The following is a 19,557-nucleotide window of genomic DNA, read 5'->3' as shown; positions in this document are numbered from 1 at the left end:
ACCCTGAACAAAATGAAGGAGACAATATATAAAAGAACTCAACAGAAGCCACCTCTGGAAGATTAGATAACATGGAAAATAGAGTTTCAATCTTAGAAGATAGCTCATTCATAACTAACTGTGCAGTCAACAATAAAGACCAGACAATATGACAACACTACCAGTACAGTCAAGAATTATGGAGTAATATGAAAAGATCTAACTCACAGATGTTACATAGAAACGGTCTAGAATCTCAAACCTAGGGCATTAGAAACCTCCTCAGAAAAATATGAGAATTTCCCAAAAATGAAAAACAAGATGAACATCCATGTACATGAGACATTACGAGCCCCAATAAAACAAGATCAAAGAACTTCTCCAAGCCACACAATGATCAAAATGACTGACAGAAGTAGAGAATCTTAAATGCATCAAGAGTAAAAGGATGGGTGACATTCAGAAGTTAATAATCACTCTGAACTTCTCAACCCAAATCATGAAAGCCAGGAGGACCTGGTAGGGTGTACTCCAAACCCTGAAAGAAGACAACTTCCAACCAAGACTGCTATATCCAGAAAATAAAATTTCCAAACTGAAACACAAAGAAAATAATACCAGAACCAGAGGAGGGACAAATTCAACCAGATGAGCAGCTAAGCCAAAGAGATTTAACACTATTCTAAACAGAAAATATAACTGAACATGACAGGAAACAAAAATCATCTCCCAATAGTAACAATGAACATCAAAGATGTAAACTCCCTGATTAAAAAGCATAGACTGGTAATGTGGATTAAAGACTATAAACCAAGTATAGGCTGCTTGCAAGAAACTCACCTTCCAGGCAAAGATTGCCTTATAGACTAAATGTAAAAGGATGGAAAAAGACATTCCATGCAAATAGAGACTGAAAATAAGTCTCATATCTCACATAAGCCAAACTTATCAGAAAAGACGTGGGTCATTCATACCGATAAAAGGAACAATCCAACAAGAAGATATGTTAGTAAATGTTTATGACCCAAGCGCAGGTGCAATCACTTTTATAAAACAAAATCTTTGGGACATTAAGACTTAGACCCTACTAATATTGGGAGACTTCAACACACCTTTTATACCACTAGATTGATCCCAAAATAGACTATATTCTTGACCACAAAGCAAGTACCAGCAAGTTAAAAAAAAATGTAATATAATTTCATGCAACTTTTCAGATCATAGTGGAATAAAAGTAGAAACCAACAACAAGAGCCAAAGGAATTACATAAATACATGGGGATGGAATGCTACACTTTTAAATGAGGACTAAATAATAAAAGAAATAAGGAGAGAAATATAATTCATAGAATTAAATGATAATAGAAAATTAAAATGTATGGGATACTTTGAAAAGCAAGTTTAAGAAGAAAATTTAAGCCAGGGATAATGCATGGTGGTACACCCTTGTAATCCCAGTTCTTGGGAGACCTAGACAGAACTGCAGCTTCACAGTCACCTCAGAAAATTAGGCTCTCCACAACTTAGACCCTATTTCAAAATAGAAATAAAATAGGGCTGAAGGTACAGCTTAGAGGTGGAATGCCCTGGGTTCTATCCCCAGAACTACAAAAATAAAAATTATAGCACTGAGTTCCCATGTAAGAAAAATAAAGTCACCAAATAACCTATTGATACACCTCAAAGCCCTCAAAAAAATAGGAACAGGTTAATTCCAAAGCCAGTAAAAGGTAGGAAATAACAAAAATTAGATCAGAAATGAACAAAAAACTATACAATGGATCTGCAAAACAAAAAGCTGGTTGAAAAGATAAACAAGATTGATACACCTTTAACCAACCCAACCAAAAGAAAGAACTAACCCAAATTACTAAAATAAAAAATCAAAAAGGAGATATCAGCACAGACAGTGGGTAAATCCAGAAGATCAGAAACTTAAAATTTTATGCTCCAATACACTGAAAAACATAGAAGAAATAAATTTCTAGACATTCTAGACCCATACAATTTAACCTAAACTGAACCAAGAGAGTACAGAAAACCTAAGCTGACCAATGGCATGCAAAGAGATGGAAACAGCACTAAGCCTTCCAAGGAAAAGTCCAGTCCCGACGGATTCTCAGCTGAATTCTATAAAGCCTTTATAGAATAAAAACCTTTATATAGATAAACATTTATATAAATATACATATTTATATATACCTTTATATGTATTTATATATTACCTTATTTTATATATTTAAAATACCTTATAAAATACCTTATCTTATATATGCCTATATATAAACATATATAAATATGTGCATATTTATATATAAGCCTTAAATATTTATATTTACATATAAATATTTAAATATATATAAACCTTTATATATAAACCTTTATAGAATAAAACTAAAAGTAATCCTTCACAAATTCTTCCATGAATTAGAAAGAGATGCGATTCTTCCCCACTCCTTTTATGAAGCCAGTATTCCCTTAATACCTAAACTGAATAAAGATACCTCAAGAAAATTACAGAAAAATATCCATAGCCGGGCATGGTAGAGCACGCTTCTAATCCCCGTGCTTGGGAGGCTGAGACAGGAGGATCGCACAGGTTCGAAGCCAGCCTCAGCTACTTAGTGAGGCTCTCAGCAACTTAGTAGACCCTGTTTCCAAATAAAATATAAAATAGGTCTGGGAGTATAGCCTGGAGATAGAAAGCCTCTGGGTTCCACCCCCAGTACCACCAAAAAAAAAAAAAATCCATGAACAAATATACAGAAAATTTAAACAAAAAATCAGTGATATGCATTTAAAACCATATCAAGGAAAGAGTACACCATGACCACGTTGGTTTCATTCCAGAGATGCAAGGATGATTCAACCTATATCAATACATGTCATTCACCACATAAATAGAACTAAGACAAAAATCACATGACCATCAATAGATGCTGAAAAAGCATGTGACAAAATCCAATACCCATTCATGTTAAAAAAAAAAAAAAAACACGATGGAAATTTGGAATAGAAGGAGGTTGCCTCAACATCATTAAGGTAATACACAATTAACCCAAGGCCAGTATTATATTGAATGGGGAAACACTGCAAGAATTCCCTTTAAAGTCAGGAACAACACAAGGATATCCACTATTACTACTTCTTTTCAATAGAGAGCTTGAAATTTTTTTTTTTTTTTTTTTTTTTTTTTGGTGGTACTGGGGTTCCTGGAAGCCCGTCTACCTCGGGGCTACACTCCCAGACCTATTTTATAGGTTTTATTTGGAAACAGGGTCTCTTAAGCCAGCGCGGCTGGCTTCGAACCTGCGTGATCCTCCTTTCTCCGCCTCCCAAGCGCGGGGATGACAAGCGTGCGCCACCACGCCCGGCTTAGCGCTTGAGATTCTAGTCAGAAGCAATAAGGCAAGAGAAGGAAATCAAAGGAATATGTATTAATAGGAAAAAACTGAAATTACCTACACTCAACCAAAAGACTTCTAGAGCTGATTAACAAATCCAGCAAAGTAGGATACAAAAATCAATCTGTAAAAACCAGCATCCGTTCTATATGCCAACTATAAATCAACTGAAAAAGAAATCCAGAAAACAATTCCTTCACAATAACTTAAACAATAAAATACCGAAGGATAAATTAACCACAGAGATAAAAGACCATTACAATGAAAATTATAAGACACTAAATATAGAAATTAAAGATGATCTTAGAAGATGGAAAGTTCTACCATGCTCTTGGATAGGCAGAATATTATCAAAATGTCCATTCTACCAAACGTGTTCTACAGATTCAGTGTAATCCCCATTAAAATACCAATGTCAGCTGGGCGTGGTGGTGCCCATCTGCAATCCTAGTCCTTGGGAGGCTGAGACCGGAGGATCGTAGGTTCATGGCCAGCCTGAGCAACTTAGTGAGACCCCATTTCCAAATAAAAAATAAAATAAGTCTGGGAACGTAGCCTTGATGTAGAACGCCCCTGGGTGGTTCCATTCCCAATACAAAAAAAAAAAAAAATGTTATTCTTCACAGACCTAGAAAAATCAGTCCTAAATTTCATATGGAAAAATAAAGGCCGGGCATGGTGGCGCACGCTTGTAATCCCCGTGCTTGGGAGGCAAAGACAGGAGGATCGCGCAGGTTCGAAGCCAGCTGCGCGCGCTGGCTTAAGAGACCCTGTTTCCAAATAAAAAGTATAAAATAGGTCTGGGAGTGTAGCCCGGAGATAGAAGGGCTTCCAGGAACCCCAGTACCACCAAAAAAAAAAAAAAAAGAAAAAGTAAAGATCCAGAATAACCAAAGCAATTATCAGCAATAAGAACCAAAAAGGAGATATGACAATTACTGATTTCAAATTATACTACAGAGCTGTAGTATATATATATATATATATATATATATATATATATATATATATAATTACATGGTATTGGCACAAAAACAGACACAAACCAATGGAAAAAATCCATACACTTAGTACATGTGTGAGAACTGGAGTTTTATTAAGCACTTCATTGTCTACGTGCAAATCCCACTGATACTCTAGCAAATTACCTGCCACCACTACTTAAACCTCTATAATCGATCTTTATTTTTTGTAATATTGTAGACTAAACTCAGGGGCATTCTATGTCTGAGCTATATATCCAGCTCTACTTTTTTAAGACAGTGTTTCACTAAGTTGCTGAGGCTGGCCTAGAACTTGTGATCCTCCTGTCTCACCCCCCAAATTCTAGGATTATAGGCATTCGCCACTATCCCAACCTTCAGCCAATGATTTTTTACAAAGAGGTCAAAAACATACACCGGAGAAAAGACAGCCTTTTCAACAAACGGTGCTGGGAAAACTGGTTATCCATTTGTAGAAAAATAAAATCGCAACCTCTCACTCTGCAGAAGAGTCAACTCCAGATGGATTAAAGACCTAGAAGTCAGACCAGAGACTCTGAAACTACTAGAGAAGGGCATAGGTCCAACACTCCAACATACAGGCACAGGTAGAAACTTCCTCAATAAGAGGAAGTTAAACATTTCCCCAAAGTTCAGGAAATTGAGAATAAATGGGATGGTATTAAATTTTTAAAATTCTCCTTGCAAAGGAAACCAACATTCTAAAGAGAAAGCCTACAGAATGGGAGAAGATCTTTGCCAGCTATTCCTCTGATAGAGGACTAATACCTAGAATATACATATTGCTTAAAACATTTAACATTTAAACAATTTGATCAAGAAATGGACAATTGAACTAAATAGACACTTTGGAAAATACAAATGGCCAATAAATATATTTTTAAAAGTTTGACATCATCACCAATCAGGGAAAAGCAAATCTAAACTACACTGAGATTCCACCTAACCCCAATGAGAATGGCAGTCAGCAAGCGTACAAACAAATGCTGGCACGGCTGTGGGGAAAGAGGAACTCAAACAGTCGGCAGGATTGCACAACGGTGTGGCCTCTGTGGGGATCGGTGTGGAGATTCCTCAGAACGCTGGGAATGGATCTACCACATGATCCAGGGATATCACTACTGGGTACCTGCCCACAAGGACTGAAATGGACATGACAGCACTCACACGCATATCCATGTTTAGAGCAGCCCGATTCACACTAGCCAGTAGGTGAATGGGTTACAAAATTATGAAGTATACACACAATGAAATTCTCCTTGGCAATAAAGGCCAACAAGATTCTGTCATTTCAGGAAAATAGATGGCCTGGAGAACATTATGTTAAGTGAAATTAGCCAGTCACAGAAAGTGAAGGGTCTTATGTTTTCTCTCATTCAGAAGCTAGGAAATAATCGGGATACCGGCGGGACTTCGGATAAGGGACGAGGGCTCCCAGTGAAGTGAGGGAGGTGGTCTAGGGAGGGTGGGGGAGGGAGAATGAGGAAACATTTTCATTATGCGTCATACAAATGTGAGAATACAAAAGCCAATCTCACTATCGTGTGGGGAAGGGAGGGGCGGGGAGAGAGTTGGGGGGAAGCGCACCAAGTGCCGTGTGGACATGCGTCCTATCATTCCAAACTACATTATGATGTCAGACTATAAGGCACCAGTAAGAGTACCTTAAAATATAAAAAGTAGCCGGGCGTGGTGGTGCACGCTGGTAATCCCAGCATTCAGGAGGCTGAGACCCGAGGATCGCCGTTTTTTAATCATAAAAAGTATAGTGACAGACTGAAAATAGTTTATTGCCAAAATATTAAACCTCTCCTAAAACATTCCCTGTGGTAGCAATTTTTTCCTTTTGTCTTAATACTATAGATTACTAATTCATAGAACATGCCATAAAACATGTATATTTTTTCAACTAGTTTATGCTCAAAGTGAGCTGTGACCCAGTACATAGGAAATCCATAAGCTACCAAGTAAATGTTATTAATCAAAGGCCTTTGAAAATGATGCAACAGGTTGCCATGGCAACCAACTTGCTAATTGTTTTAGTCTAGTGACATCTAGTGGCAAAAGTGCTAAGAATTAGAATGGCAATCAGAGTACAAACAAATGCTGAGAATTAGGCTACATTATTAAAGGAGGCCATTTTATTTTTAAAAAAAAAGTCAAAGTGTGAGAGCTATTGTATTTATTAGCATTAAGGAATATTTAATGAGCCTGGCGTGGTGGTGCATGCTTGTAATCCCAGAATTTGGGAGGCTGAGACAGGAGGACGGCGATTCATGGACACTGGCAGCTACTACTTAGTGAGGCCTTTTGCAACTCAGGGAGATCCTGTTTCAAAATAATGAATAAAAATAGGGCTAAAGGTGTCTCTCAGAGGTAGAATGCCCTTGGGTGCCATCCCCAATACCGCAAAAAAAAAAAAAAAAAAAAAGATTATCTTTGGCTGACATTAGTGGGACTGTTTCAAAATAAAAAAGGGCTGGGGATGGGCCAGGTGTGGTGGCGCACGCTTGTAATCCCCGCGCTTGGGAGGCAGAGACAGGAGGATCGCGCAGGTTCGAAGCCAGCCGCGCGCCGCTGGCTTAGGAGACCCTGTTTCCAAATATAAAAAAATGTAAAAAGAGGTCTGGGAGTGTAGCCCGGAGGTAGAAGGGCTTTCAGGAACCCCAGTACCACCAAAAAAAAAAAAAAAAAAGGGCTGAGGTAAAATGCCCCTGGGTTCAACCCCCAGCACCAAATATATAATCATTTAATTGAATTATTTAATGGTCCTATGATTTCAAATAACTTAATGTTTCCCTAAGTGTGGTCCATGGACCACTTCAGAATGCTAGTCCCAATCCTAAACCTACTGATCTATGAGGCTGTGTCCAAGAATCAGCATTTTAGATGTTTCTCCGGGTGACATTTTATATTTATTATTTATTTATTATCTATTATTTATTTTGCGGGTCTGGGGATGGAACCCAGGGCATTAGACCTCCAAGCTATTTTGAAACCAGGTCTAAGTTGCAGAGGACCTCACTAGGTAGCTGAGGCTGTCCGTGAACCACGATCCTCCGGTCTCAGTCTCCCAAATGCTGGAATTACAAGTGTGCACCACCACACCCAGCATCCAGGTGACATTTTAAATACAATAAACTTTTGGAAATAATTATAGGCTGAGGATACCTACATCAAGATGCTTCAAAATCTAAAACTTTTTGAACATGATGCTAGCACTCAGAAAGTTTGATTTAAGAGCATTTCAAGGCCAAGTGTGGAGTATTTTATAACTTATATAAAAATAACAATATTGCATTTCTCTCCCAAATATTTACATTTTTTTTCCAGTACTGGGGATGGAACCCAGGGACATTCTTCCTCCGAGCTACACACCCAGCCCGATTTTTTATTCTTTATTTTGAAACCAGGTCTCACTGAGTTGCAGAGGGCCTCACTAAGTAGCTGAGGCTGGCCGCAAATGGTGATCCTCCGGTCTCAGTACTTGGGAGGCTGAGTCAAGATGATCGCAGGCTAACCTCAGCTACTCAGTGAGATCCTGTTTTAAAATAAAGACTAAAAAGCCGGGCGTGGTGGTGCACGCTTGTAATCCCCACGCTTGGGGGGCGGCGACAGGAGGATCGCACAGGTTCGAAGCCAGTCTCGTTGGCATAAGAAACCCTGTTTCCAAATAAAAAAATATAAAAAATAGGTGTCTGGGAGTGTAGCCTGGAGGTAGAAGGGTTTCCAGAAACCCCAGTACCACCAAAAAATAAATAAATAAAAAATAAAGAATAAAAAATACAGCCGGGCGTGGTGGCGCACGCTTGTAATCCCTGCGCTTGGGAGGCAGAGACAGGAGGATCACGCAGGTTCGAAGCCAGCCGCGCTGATTTAAGGGACTCTGTTTCCAAATAAAAATATAAAAAATAGGTCTGGGAGTGTAGCCTGGAGGCAGAAGGGCTTCCAGGAACCCCAGTACCACAAAAAAAAAAAAAGAAGAAGAAGAAGAAGTTAAGGTTTCTATCGCATCCTAGAGCCAGTGCCACAGAAGCAACACCACAGCAGCCTCAATGGCTTGAGCAGGAACTGAGATAGATGCTTGAGGAACGTTCAGCGGACCAAAGGCAGGAAGCGCACGAAAGAACCAGAGTTCTAAGGTGAAGCTGGAGACAGACTTGACGTCATCGTAATGTCTGTATGTCAGAACACTTAAAGCACTTAGAACCTTGGTTCCCCCAAAAAAGCTCTAAAGCAAAACGATGTAAAGGTAAGAGCGCTCATCAGCAGACAGGAAAAACCACACCACACGGTCTGGGTGACGGAGCTCAAGGGAGAGAAAATGCATAGGAGATGGAAACTATGGAAAAGAAGGGACATGAAAAGAGAACAGCAATCCTCCAAAAAAGCAAAGAGCAGCAAAACAACAAACGCTGGGCACAAAGGACGCGCAGACGTGCGCCCCGGCCCGCGCTGTGGCCGCAGAGAGCACAGCGTGGCAGCCAGCTGGGAAGGTGTGCGCGACCGAACAAGAGGGGTCCAGCAAGCGAGATGCTACAGAGAAAACAAGCACGAGCGCAGCCCCAGCACACGGAGGAGACACTGAAATCACAGAACCTCTGAGATGTAAGGGAGAGAGGCGAGAATGGAGGGGCACAAGGGGACACACCGGGTGAGGGAAACAGCGACCTTCCTCTGTGGACATGGCTCCCCCTTCTCAACAGGTTTAAAGTGACCGCTCATCTGGTCTTTTTTTTTTTTTTTTGGCATTTGGGATTGAACCCAGGGGCATGCATTCTACCTCTGAGCTAAATCCCGGCCCTTTAATTTTTACTTTCTGGGTTTGTTTTTAATAGGGTCTCATTAGGTTGCTGAGAGTCGTGCTACATTGCTGAGGCTGTCCTCGAACCTACGATCTCCTGTCTCAGCCTCCCAAGTACTGCGATTACAGGCGTGTGCCACCGTGCTTACTTTCCTCTCTTCTGAATAAGTAACACTTTATTGGTCCCCAGATACACTTACACGGTTAACTGAAGCCTGGCATGGCGGCCTATGCTTGTAATCCCAATACTTGGGAAGCTGAGACAGGAGGATCTCAGGACTGTAGCCAGCTCAGCAACTTAGTAAGGCCCTGTTTTAAAAAAAAAAAAAGAGCCGGGCGTGGTGGCGCACACTTGTAATCCCCACGCTTGGGAGGCTGAGACAGGAGGATCGCACAGGTTCGAAGCCAGCCTCAGCTACTTAGTGAGGCTCTCAGCAACTTAGTGAGACCCTGTTTCCAAATAAAATATAAAAAAGGTCTGGGAGTATAGCCCGGAGGTAGAAAGCCTCTGGGTTCCACCCCCAGTACCACCAAAAATAAATAAATAAATAAAATAAAAAAGAAATTGGGCTGGGGGTGTAGCTTGGAGATATAGTATCCCTGGGTTCAATCCTCAGTACTGAAAAAAAAAAAAAAAGTTAACTGAAGTTAACTATTATTATAGCCATATCTGCAAAGTAATCAGGACCAATTTACTAATTTTCATTTATAGTGTTTGTGAGAAAATATACTCCGCATCAGCCTGGGCTTACTGTTTTGCCCTTCAGAAAGACCTTGCTCTGCCTAGGACCCCTCCTCTCATCCCTCTGGCACACCCTTTTTTCAATCCAGTGGTAAGGTCTGACAACCGGTAGAGACAGATGCCCGATGAACGCACACACTTCCCACTTTTATCTGCCTGGGTGGCAGTTGAGCGACTGAGGCGGCTGTGAAGAACTGGTCGTCTGAAATCTCGCTCCTGCGTGTTCTCTTCCACACCACCCTCCCCCGTTGCGATCTCGAGTGCTAACTCCTTGAGTCCCACATGATTTGAGGTCCTTCCCGGCTATTCCACGACATTCTGCTCCCAGAAAAGACTGAGGCTCTTGTTAACTCTCAGACTCTATTTCACAGGCTTCGTGTTCTTACCAGCCCCGATCAGAATGCCAGGCCGGGCTGGCACCAGCTAGCATCTCTGCTGTGTAGGCTTCGCCTTCTTTGTTGGTAACAAGGACAGCCCCTTCCTCAGGCAGTAAGACAACCTCTTGTGTTGTATCCGAGGTCAGTAACAAAAATGAAAGGTCAGTTACAAAGAATGTCATATGCACGTGGGCACTCTGTGTGCATATATTCATTCGCCCAAAACGAAGAGTATTTTATAACTTATATAATAATAACAATATTGCATTTCTCTCACAAATATTTATGTTTTTTTCCAGTACTGGGGATGGAACCCAGGGACATTCTTCCTCCGGGCTACACACCCAGCCCGATTTTTTATTCTTTATTTTGAAACTGGGTCTCACTGAGTTGCAGAGGGCCTCGCTAAGTAGCTGAGGCTGGCCGCAAACGGTGATCCTCCAGTCTCAGCCTCCTGAATGCTGGGATCACAAGAGTGTGCCACCATGCCCTGCTTGCAAATATTTAATTTCTAAACAACGACATAAACTAGAATTGGATTCATTTTAAAAATGTGAGTGGTTGAAACAGGCACAGTGGCACATATCCGGAATCCCAGTACTCTGCAGCACCGTAGGTTCAAAGCCAGCATGTGGTTACTTAGCAAGACCCTGTTTCCAAGTGAAAAATGACAAGGGCTGGTGGTGGGGCTCAGAGGGAGAGCCCCTGGGTTCAACCCCAGCACCACAAAAATGAAAAAAAAAGCCGGGCGTGGTGGCGCACGCTTGTAATCCCTATGCTTAGGAGGCTGAGACAGGAGGATCGCACAGGTTCGAAGCCAGCCTCAGCTACTGAGTGAGGCTCTCAGCAACTTAGTGAGACCCTGTTTCCAAATAAAATATAAAAGGGGTCTGGGAGTATAGCCCGGAGGTAGAAAGCCCCAGGGTTCCACCCCCAGTACCGCCAAAGAAAAAATAAAAATAAAACGAAGAGTGCCTGAATTCTAAGAGGCCCCTAGGGCTCATCCAACCCCTCGGAATCTTCGCCCACGTCGGCTGGAGGCTTTACTTCTCTTCTGTCCCAGCTATTTATTGCTACTTTCAAATTCTCTAACCTTTCATTTCCTATTAAGTGCTTTACATGTCAAAATAAATTGCTAATTCAGAGATTGCTGTGTAAAACAAAAAGCCCTTTGACTTAAAAGGAGAGGAACAGATACTTGGATCATAAAGGATAAATTATACTCTGGTATATTTATGCAAAAGGGCTTAAACCAAAGAAAGAATCTGTGTGCTTATTAAAAATGCAAACATTACCTCAGTCATACAAATAGCCCCCAACTCGGCCAGCGGCTGCCTCTGCAGCTCACCCACCAGCATTACATCATATGATACGGAACAATAGTGAATTCTCTGTACCACTTGGATGGATTGTTTTGACAGAATAAACTGTCCCTAAGTTGGATAAAAGCTTCCTGAAATCAAGCCTGGGGGTACAGCCTTCCCGTGTGGTCCTTTTTGCTACTTTGAGAAACAGCCTCACCCTGAAAGTGGGAAAGGGGGAAAAGGTGGCAGTCTAAAGGTGACAGGGAGCCAGGCGTGGTGGCGCACGCTTGCAATCCCAGCATTTGGGAGGCTGAGACGGGAGGATCCCGGTTCGTGGACAGCCTCAGCTACTTAGTGAGGCCCTAGGCAACTCAGTGAGACCTTGTTTCAAAATAAAGGATAAAAATCAGGGCTGGGGTGTCGCTGGAAGGTAGAGTGCCCCTGGTTTAATCCCTAGCACCACAAACAATAATAGCAATAAGTGACAGTGACGAGCCACCCCCACAGTGTGAGCAGCCTGGGGCGGGCTCCAAGTGGCCAGCAGAACATCAAGGAGGCGGCTCCACAAAACTCAAAACCACCTCACACCCACCGGTTTCCTATTATAGCCGAGGCTCGGCTAGGATTGGAAACAGCCTCATTCTAGGTACTAAATAAGCACAAGATGTCCTGATGCCTTTTTTGTACAAGATGTCCTGATGCCTTTTTTGTGTGTTACTGGAGATGGAACCCAGGGGCATTCTACCTCCGAGTGACACTCCCAGCCCTATTTTTTATTCTTTATTTTGAAACAGGGTCTCACTGAGTTGCAGAGGGCCTCACTAAGTAGCTGAGGCTGTGAACCTATGATCCTCCTGTCTCCGCCTCCCGAATGCTGGGATTAAAAGTGTGCACCATGCCGGGCGTGGTGGCACACACTTGTAATCCCCGCGCTTGGGAGGCGGAGACAGGAGGATCACGCAGGTTCAAAGTCAGACGCGCTGGTTTAAGAGACCCTGTTCCCAAATAAAAATACATTTTAAAAAAATAGGTCTGGGAGTATAGCCCGGAGGTAGAAGGGCTTCCAGGAACCCCAGTACCACCAATAAATAAATAAATAAATAAATAAATAAATAAATAAATAAATAAATAAATAAAGTGTGCACCACCATGCCCAGCTTCCTGATGCCATCTTAAGAGAGGCTGTCACTACAGCCATGTAACGTGTGTGCATGCATGTGCACGTGGCTGGCTGGCACTAGAGACTGAACCCAGGGCCGTCCTACCTCTGAGCTACACCCCCAGGCCTATTTTCTTTTTATTTGGAAACAGGGTCTAAGTTGATGAGTCTCACTGCTTGCTGAGACCGTCCTCCAACCTGTGATCCTCCCGTCTCAGCCTCCCAAGTCCTGGAATTACAAACTGCCTGGTCTGATGCCGTCTTAAAATAAGCTGTCACTACAGCCTTGGTACTTTAAGTAATTCATTTTGGTTCTGAGTCAACATTTTAGCCTATAAAACGGAAAAATAACTCAGATGGAGGTACTGTGGGCATCTCCAGCTGTTACCATATACTATCCCTTTGCCTAGCTCTTGTACACACTGTCCAAGAGGTTTCTTCACAAGGGAAACCGGAGTGTTTCCATCAACGCTGCTGGCTTCGGGCCTGTGGTTGGGCCCCAGCCCACACTGCCACCTCTAGATTCCACGATTCTGGTCAGTGAGGTCTCTACCTCACTTAGTCAAATCCTAGATAAACCCCTACTGCCATCTTTCCCTGCTCCCACGCCCGTCCTCGATGTTCTTAATAACCAAGGCTCAAAGAGGTAGAAAAACAAAACCAGACTGGCAGAGCCGATGGCAAAGTCCCAACTAAAACCCAAGCATCAGAGACGGGTGGCGCGCAGGCCAGCTCCGCAACTTAGTGAGACCCTGTTTCAAGATAAAAATTAAATAGGGCTGGAGGTGTAGCTCAGAGGTAGAAAGACCCTGGGTTCAAGCCCCAATACCACACACACACACACACACACACACACACACACACACACACGTGCGCACGGAAACTAACCAAGTCCATTTACATCTGTATTACATTAATTATTCACTTTTAAGGTTGAGTGTGTGTGTGTGCGCGCACGCAGAACTAGGATTAAATTCAGGGCATTCTACCTCTGAGCTACACCCTCGGCCCTATTTTAAAACAGGGCCTCACAAAGTTGTTGAGGCTGGCCTCAGACCTGTGCTCCTCCTGACTCAGCCCAAGTATGGGGATTACAAGCGTGCGCTGCCACATCCAGTTTGGGGTTGATGATTTTAAATCTGAGGTCAGTGTCCCTCAACGCCAAGTCTTCCCATAGGTAATCTCCCTACTCATCAGTTGATTATTATATGTAAACTGGTCCAAGCAACTTCTAGAAAAGTACTACATAGATCCTAAAGTTCTGTTTTTAGTATTTCCCAAAGATGAACACACGGATTGGTCACATAAGGCCCCATCCAGGGCTACAAGAGTTTGGGAATCAAGAGGATGGAGAAAAAAAGATGGAAACTATCATGAATGCGACTCTTCAGGGACCAGAGTACAGAACACAAACCTCCAGCTCTAGATTTCTAAACATAAAGGCTATGTCTTTTAACTGACCGTGAAAACATACATGAGATAGAAATGTCAGTAATGTTAGCTTTGAGCCGGGCGCGGTAGCGCACGCTTGTCATCCCCGCGCTTGGGAGGCTGAGACAGGAGGATCGCACGGGTTCGAAGCCAGCCTCAGCTACTTAGTGAGGCTCTCAGCAACTTAGTGAGACCCTGTTTCCAAATAAAATATAAAAAATAGGGCTGGGGGTATACCTGGAGGTAGAAAGCTCCTGGGTTCCACCCCCAGTACCACCAAAAAGATAAATAAATAATGTTAGCTTTGTAAGAAGGAAGGTGGGGATTACTGGGGATTGAACCCAGAGGCATTCCACCTCCAAGCTACAACCTGGCCCCTTCCTCACCCTTTTTTGGGAAGGATTGAGCCCAGGGGCATTCTACTCCCGAGCTACACCCCCAGCCCTATTTTTTTATTCTTTATTCTGAAAAAGGGCCTAAATTGCCGAGAGCCCGAGGCTGGCAGGGAACCGATAATCCTCGGTCTCAGCCTCTCAAGTACTGGGATTGCAAGCGTGCGCCACCACGCCCGGCTACCACAGATACATTTGTGATTAGTCCTGGCAGCTGTTCTGCAGGAGAAGAGGGTATATTTATGAGGGGCAAGCATGCCCACCCGGTCTGCATACTTTGAGGAAGTTAACAAGACCGCAACTTTAATGTTTCTGTGCCTCCATTAATGGCGGAGCTGGCTTGCTGACTATCTCCATGACGGGAGTGAGCAGTGCGTCTGCGGTAGCAGTCCCACCTCCAAATCCGAAATAAGACTCGGGTTTAACCCAGATCTTGGTTCAACCTATATCTTAGTTCGGTTTATGTTGCTGTAATTTCATGTGTATCTTAACTTGTATCTTTGTTTATTGTGGCTACAGCTGCATGCCATGAACTGTATTTTTCTTCCCTGGTACTGTAAAAAAAAAAAAAAAAAAAAAAAACAGACAAAAAAACCCCAAATATACCTGTATGTGATGAAAAAGTGTCTCTGGGTCTGAAGTCGAGCCATCGACCAGACGCCACTTAAGATCTTTTCGAGGAAATTCAGCTGGGAGGCCAGCTCCAGCATCACCCACCCTCGCATTCATCTTTCATCCTATTTTATACCTGACTCTCCTGCAGGTACTGAGGACACAACTGAGCACACAGCAAGTCCCTACTACCAAGTTTCCAGTGGGCCTGTGATGACTCCATGCTGGAGAGCACTAGGAAGGGAAGAGGGTCACCACTTTAAATGGGGGGGGGCAGTCAAGGAAGGCTTCAGAGAGACTGCCATGAAGGAAAGACCTAGAGGAGATGAGAGAGTAAGGCACAAGAAAATTGGGGGTCGGGGGTACAGAGGCCAGAGAAACCGCGCCAATGAGTTCGGAGAAAAACGAACGTGACTCCTTACCTTTCAAAAGAGGCTGGAAGGTTGGAATTTCCTGCAACTTGATGACGTCAGGATCGTTGCTGACGCTCCGCGAGGCCTGAGAGCCCTGAGCGACCACCACGATGTCGTCCATCTTGGCTCTATGCTTGGCTGGAGAAGGAGTCACTGCAAATAAAGGGGCACAGCTCAGGAGCTGCCTAGCCCTCAGTGGGCCTCAGCCAGTCGGCCTCAGCCATGCTGTTTTCAAATGCAGTCATCAAAAAGTTTATTTAAGCCAGGTATGGTGGTGCACGCTTGTAATCCCAGCATTCAGGTGACACACGCCTGCAATACCAGTACTTGGGAGGCTGAGACAGAAAGATCTCAGGTTCAAAGACAACCTCAACAATTTTGATTCTCAGCAATAGAGCAAGACCCTGTCTCAAAACACAGAATAGGGCTAGGGTGTGTAGCTCCAGTAGAATGCTCCTGGGTTCAATCCCTAGTACCACAAAGAAAAAAAGTAGCTGTGATTTGCCTAGGATCACTGCTCCTCTGAAAAGTCAGGAAAGAAATTACAGACCTATGGGTTATTGGTGCCAACAACCCACCTCTGTGACGCCGGGCTGCAAAGCTCTCTCCCTTATAGGAGCCCGCAAGGTGTGTCTAACAGACCCAAGTCGTGGAGGAAACCCCTGCTCTCAACCCCATCCAAAACGAACCTCTGCTGTTAGTTCATGAGGACGAGCACATTGAAAAGATGTCACGCCCCCTACCACAAATTGTGCTTCTGGCCAAACGCAGAGGCCAGAACAACAGGCAGCCATTATTACTCGGTTAAAACAGATTGAACATCCTGGGTCTTCTAAGGAAACAGGATGTGCAAAGCTAGTAGATGCTGCTCACTATTAAAAACGGCTCCAGTCTAACCCCCAGAATAAGGGTCCGAACTAGTCTTAAAGGAGATCCTTCAGAGCACTACCCCTCCGTCTGTTAGCTCCCGCAGCTGTGAATGACAAATTCTACCAAGAACGCAGCGGTTCTGTGACCCCGGAGGGCTCTTTTCAGGCTCTGGGTTTAACCAATTTGGATTAGCAACCCTGGAGCGTGTCCAGGCCACTCCCAGCTGTCCTCGGGTTGCAGGGAGAGCAGTGGCCTTAAATTAAACACCAGCTGTTTTAGGTTTTGAGCGCTCCCTACATCCTCAGAACAACAATCCTCCCATTCCCACCTCAAAGTGGGGGAAACTAAGAAACAAGAACAGGAGAACAGAAAACACCTGAGCCTGGCATCTGATCGGTCACACTTCAGTATGAGAAAAGGAGCCAAGATACCTTCAGAAGGAAAGAAAGCAATTTCTGCAAACGTCTGCACCCAAGGGTTCACAGTGACTGTATGGCTAGCACACACCCCTTCTAGGAACCTCTAAACCCGCTTTTATAAAAGCCGGTACTTGGGAGGCTGAAACAGGAGCAATGCGGGTTCAAGGCCAGCCTCAGAAGCTTAATGAGACCGGTTCGAAATTTTAAAAAAGGGCTAGGGTTGCAGCTCGGAAGTAGAATGCCCCTGGGCTCAGTTACCAGTACCAAAGAAAAAAAAATTAAAAAAAAAAAGGGTGTGGTGGTGCACACTTGTAATCCCCACGCTTGGGAGGCAGAGACAGGAGGCTCGCACAGGTTAGAAGCCAGCCTTGCTGGCTTAAGAGATCCTGTTTCCAAATAAAAATATTTTTAAAAATAGGTGTCTGGGAGTGTAGCCCAGAGGTAGAAGGGTTTCCAGAAACCCCAGTACCAAAAAAAAAAAAAAAAAAAAAAAAAGGCACAGTGGCCCTAGCTTGTATTCAAGTACTTGGGAGGCCGAGATGGAAGAATCGAAGGTTCGAAGCTAGTCTCAGCAATTTAGCGAGGTCCTCTGCAACTTAGTGAGACCATTTTCAAGCAAATAAAATCAGGCTGGGGGTATTCCCTGGAGGTAGAATGCCTCTAGGTTCAAACGCTAGTACAAAAAAAAGGATGACATGTGGCGCCACTCTCAGTACTTAAGTACTTAAAATGAGGTTTGTTGAGCGGGGCGTGGTGGTGCACGCTTGTAATCCCAGTACTTGGGAGGCCGAAACAGGAGGATCACTGGTTCGAAGCCAGCCTCGGCAGCTTAGTGAGGCTCTCAGCAACTTACTGAGACCCTGTTTTCAAATAAAATACAAAATAGGTCTGGAAGTGTAGCCTGGAGGTAGAAGTCCCCTGGGTTCCATCCCAGGTCCACAGATTACATTGCAGCTAAAAAAAAAAAAAAAAAAAGCAGCAGCAGCAGCTGTTTTGCAAGTGAGGGGGCCTGGGCGCCCACGCAGAGAAATCAAGGCTGAAACAGTGTGTCCTTTATGTGTATGGCGCTGAGGAGTGAGCCATGGGCATTCTACTCCCAGCTACACCCCAGCTTTACTTTTTACTAGTTAACAGGGTCTCTCCGGGTTGGCTGACAGCCCCCACGTTGCTGAGGCTCGGCTGTGAAGCCACGATCGTCCGGTCTCGGCCGCTCAAGTACTGGGATCGCAGGCCGGGAGCTGCGGGCTGGAGGACGCGAGGCTGGGACACCGACCTGAGGAGTTCAGATCGTGGGGGCGGCTCTCGGCCTCCGAGCTCTGCTCGCTGCCCATGGCGCCAGCAGCCGAGGAGGGGCGGCCCGGGCGGCGATCGCGACCGCTCGGCGGGCCCGGGGCGGCGCGGGGGATCGCAGCCCGCCTGGGGAGGCAGATCCGCGCTCGCCGTCTTTCCTTCGTAACCCTAAAGTGGGAGGCGTGGACCCGGCTGGGCGTCGGCGGGCGGCGCCGCTGACACTCACTGGCTCCGGCGCCCCGGCGCGCTCCTTCCGGGACGCGGATTGGCGGCGCCGCGTAAGTTCCGGGTTAGGAGGCTCCGCCCCCGGGCCGTGGGCGGGGCACCTGTCAGCGCCTGGCGCCACGCCCCCTTAAAGGGCTCCACACACGGGTTAAGCCCTGCAATATTAACAAGCCAGACCCACCTGACAAAATTGGCAGTTTTTAACCTTTTCTTTTTTAAAACAGATAAAGGGAGGTGCTATGTAGACCTGGAATTCGAAGCCACAACTATCTGGATGCAAGCCCCTTTATAAATTTCGCTTTATTTATAGTACCAGGGATCAAACTCAGGGCTGTTCTAACTCTGAGATACCCCCCCACCCTCTTTTTACTTTTTTTTTAAATTTTGAAACAGAGTCTTGCTAGGTTACTAAGAGTCTCTGTAGGTTGCAGAGGCAGTCCTCCAACCTGTGATCCTCCTGTCTCAGCCTCCCAAGTGTGGGGAGCCATTAAGGCTTTCCCCTAGATTAGTGTCTCTGACTCAGCTGACTGTCCTTCACCCAGAGTCAACAGGTTTGGGGAGAAGACCAGATAGATGGTGATGGCACGAGGGTACTGATTAACCTATCTGTAGTATATGTGTTTTGTATTGGTCTTTATTGTATTCCGGTGATGATAGCACGAGAATGTTGATTGACCTGTAACTGTGTATAAGCACCTCTGGAAAAACAAACCCAGCGTCGGCGTAATAAAGATGAGATTGACCCAGAAGTAGGCGTCAACCCGTAGGAAATATTGACCCAAGAACAGGGGTCGGCAAGTAGAGATAATAGGCTGGCGGCTCCCCCACATTAGAATTAAAAATTCTTCATTCTCACGCCTCTCTTCAGAACCCGTACTTTTGCCGGCTGGCTCCGGCACCCAAGTACTGGGCTTACAGGCCTGGGCCACCATGCCCATAAATTCTGCTTTGTTTTGGAATTGGAGATTAAACTCAGGGGCATGCTAGCTCTGAGCTACACCCTTAACCCCTTATTTTATTGTATTTTGTCATACTGGGGATTGAACTCAGGGGCATTGTACCTCCTACATATACCCCCAGCCCTTTTTATTTTATTTTGTGGGACTAAGGATTGGGCCCAGGAGCATTCTAC

At 44.4% G+C, this 19,557-nt stretch overlaps 1 protein-coding gene across 2 annotated transcripts in view; it reads right to left on the bottom strand.

Annotated features, from left to right (window-relative positions):
- The window catches only part of BORCS5 (BLOC-1 related complex subunit 5), a gene marked incomplete at its 5' end in the record, with an annotated part of 54,243 nt that extends 36,002 nt beyond the window's left edge, over positions 1–18,241 (bottom strand). The window contains 2 exons of one of the 2 annotated variants that reach the window (XM_080705969.1): positions 15,631–15,774; positions 18,184–18,241. In XM_080705969.1, coding sequence (XP_080562095.1) covers positions 15,631–15,774; positions 18,184–18,241 — 202 coding nt within the window. The remainder of the gene's footprint in view (positions 1–15,630; positions 15,775–18,183) is intronic. The other variant, XM_080705970.1, reaches the window with a different exon arrangement.
- Between the last annotated feature and the right edge of the window lie 1,316 nt (positions 18,242–19,557).

Source organism: Muscardinus avellanarius, assembly GCF_963383645.1.
Source record: "Muscardinus avellanarius genome assembly, chromosome: 11".
Lineage (NCBI taxonomy): Eukaryota > Metazoa > Chordata > Mammalia > Rodentia > Gliridae > Muscardinus > Muscardinus avellanarius.
Note: the sequence above shows the minus strand (reverse complement) of the source record. Positions and strands in the feature narration are given on the sequence as shown.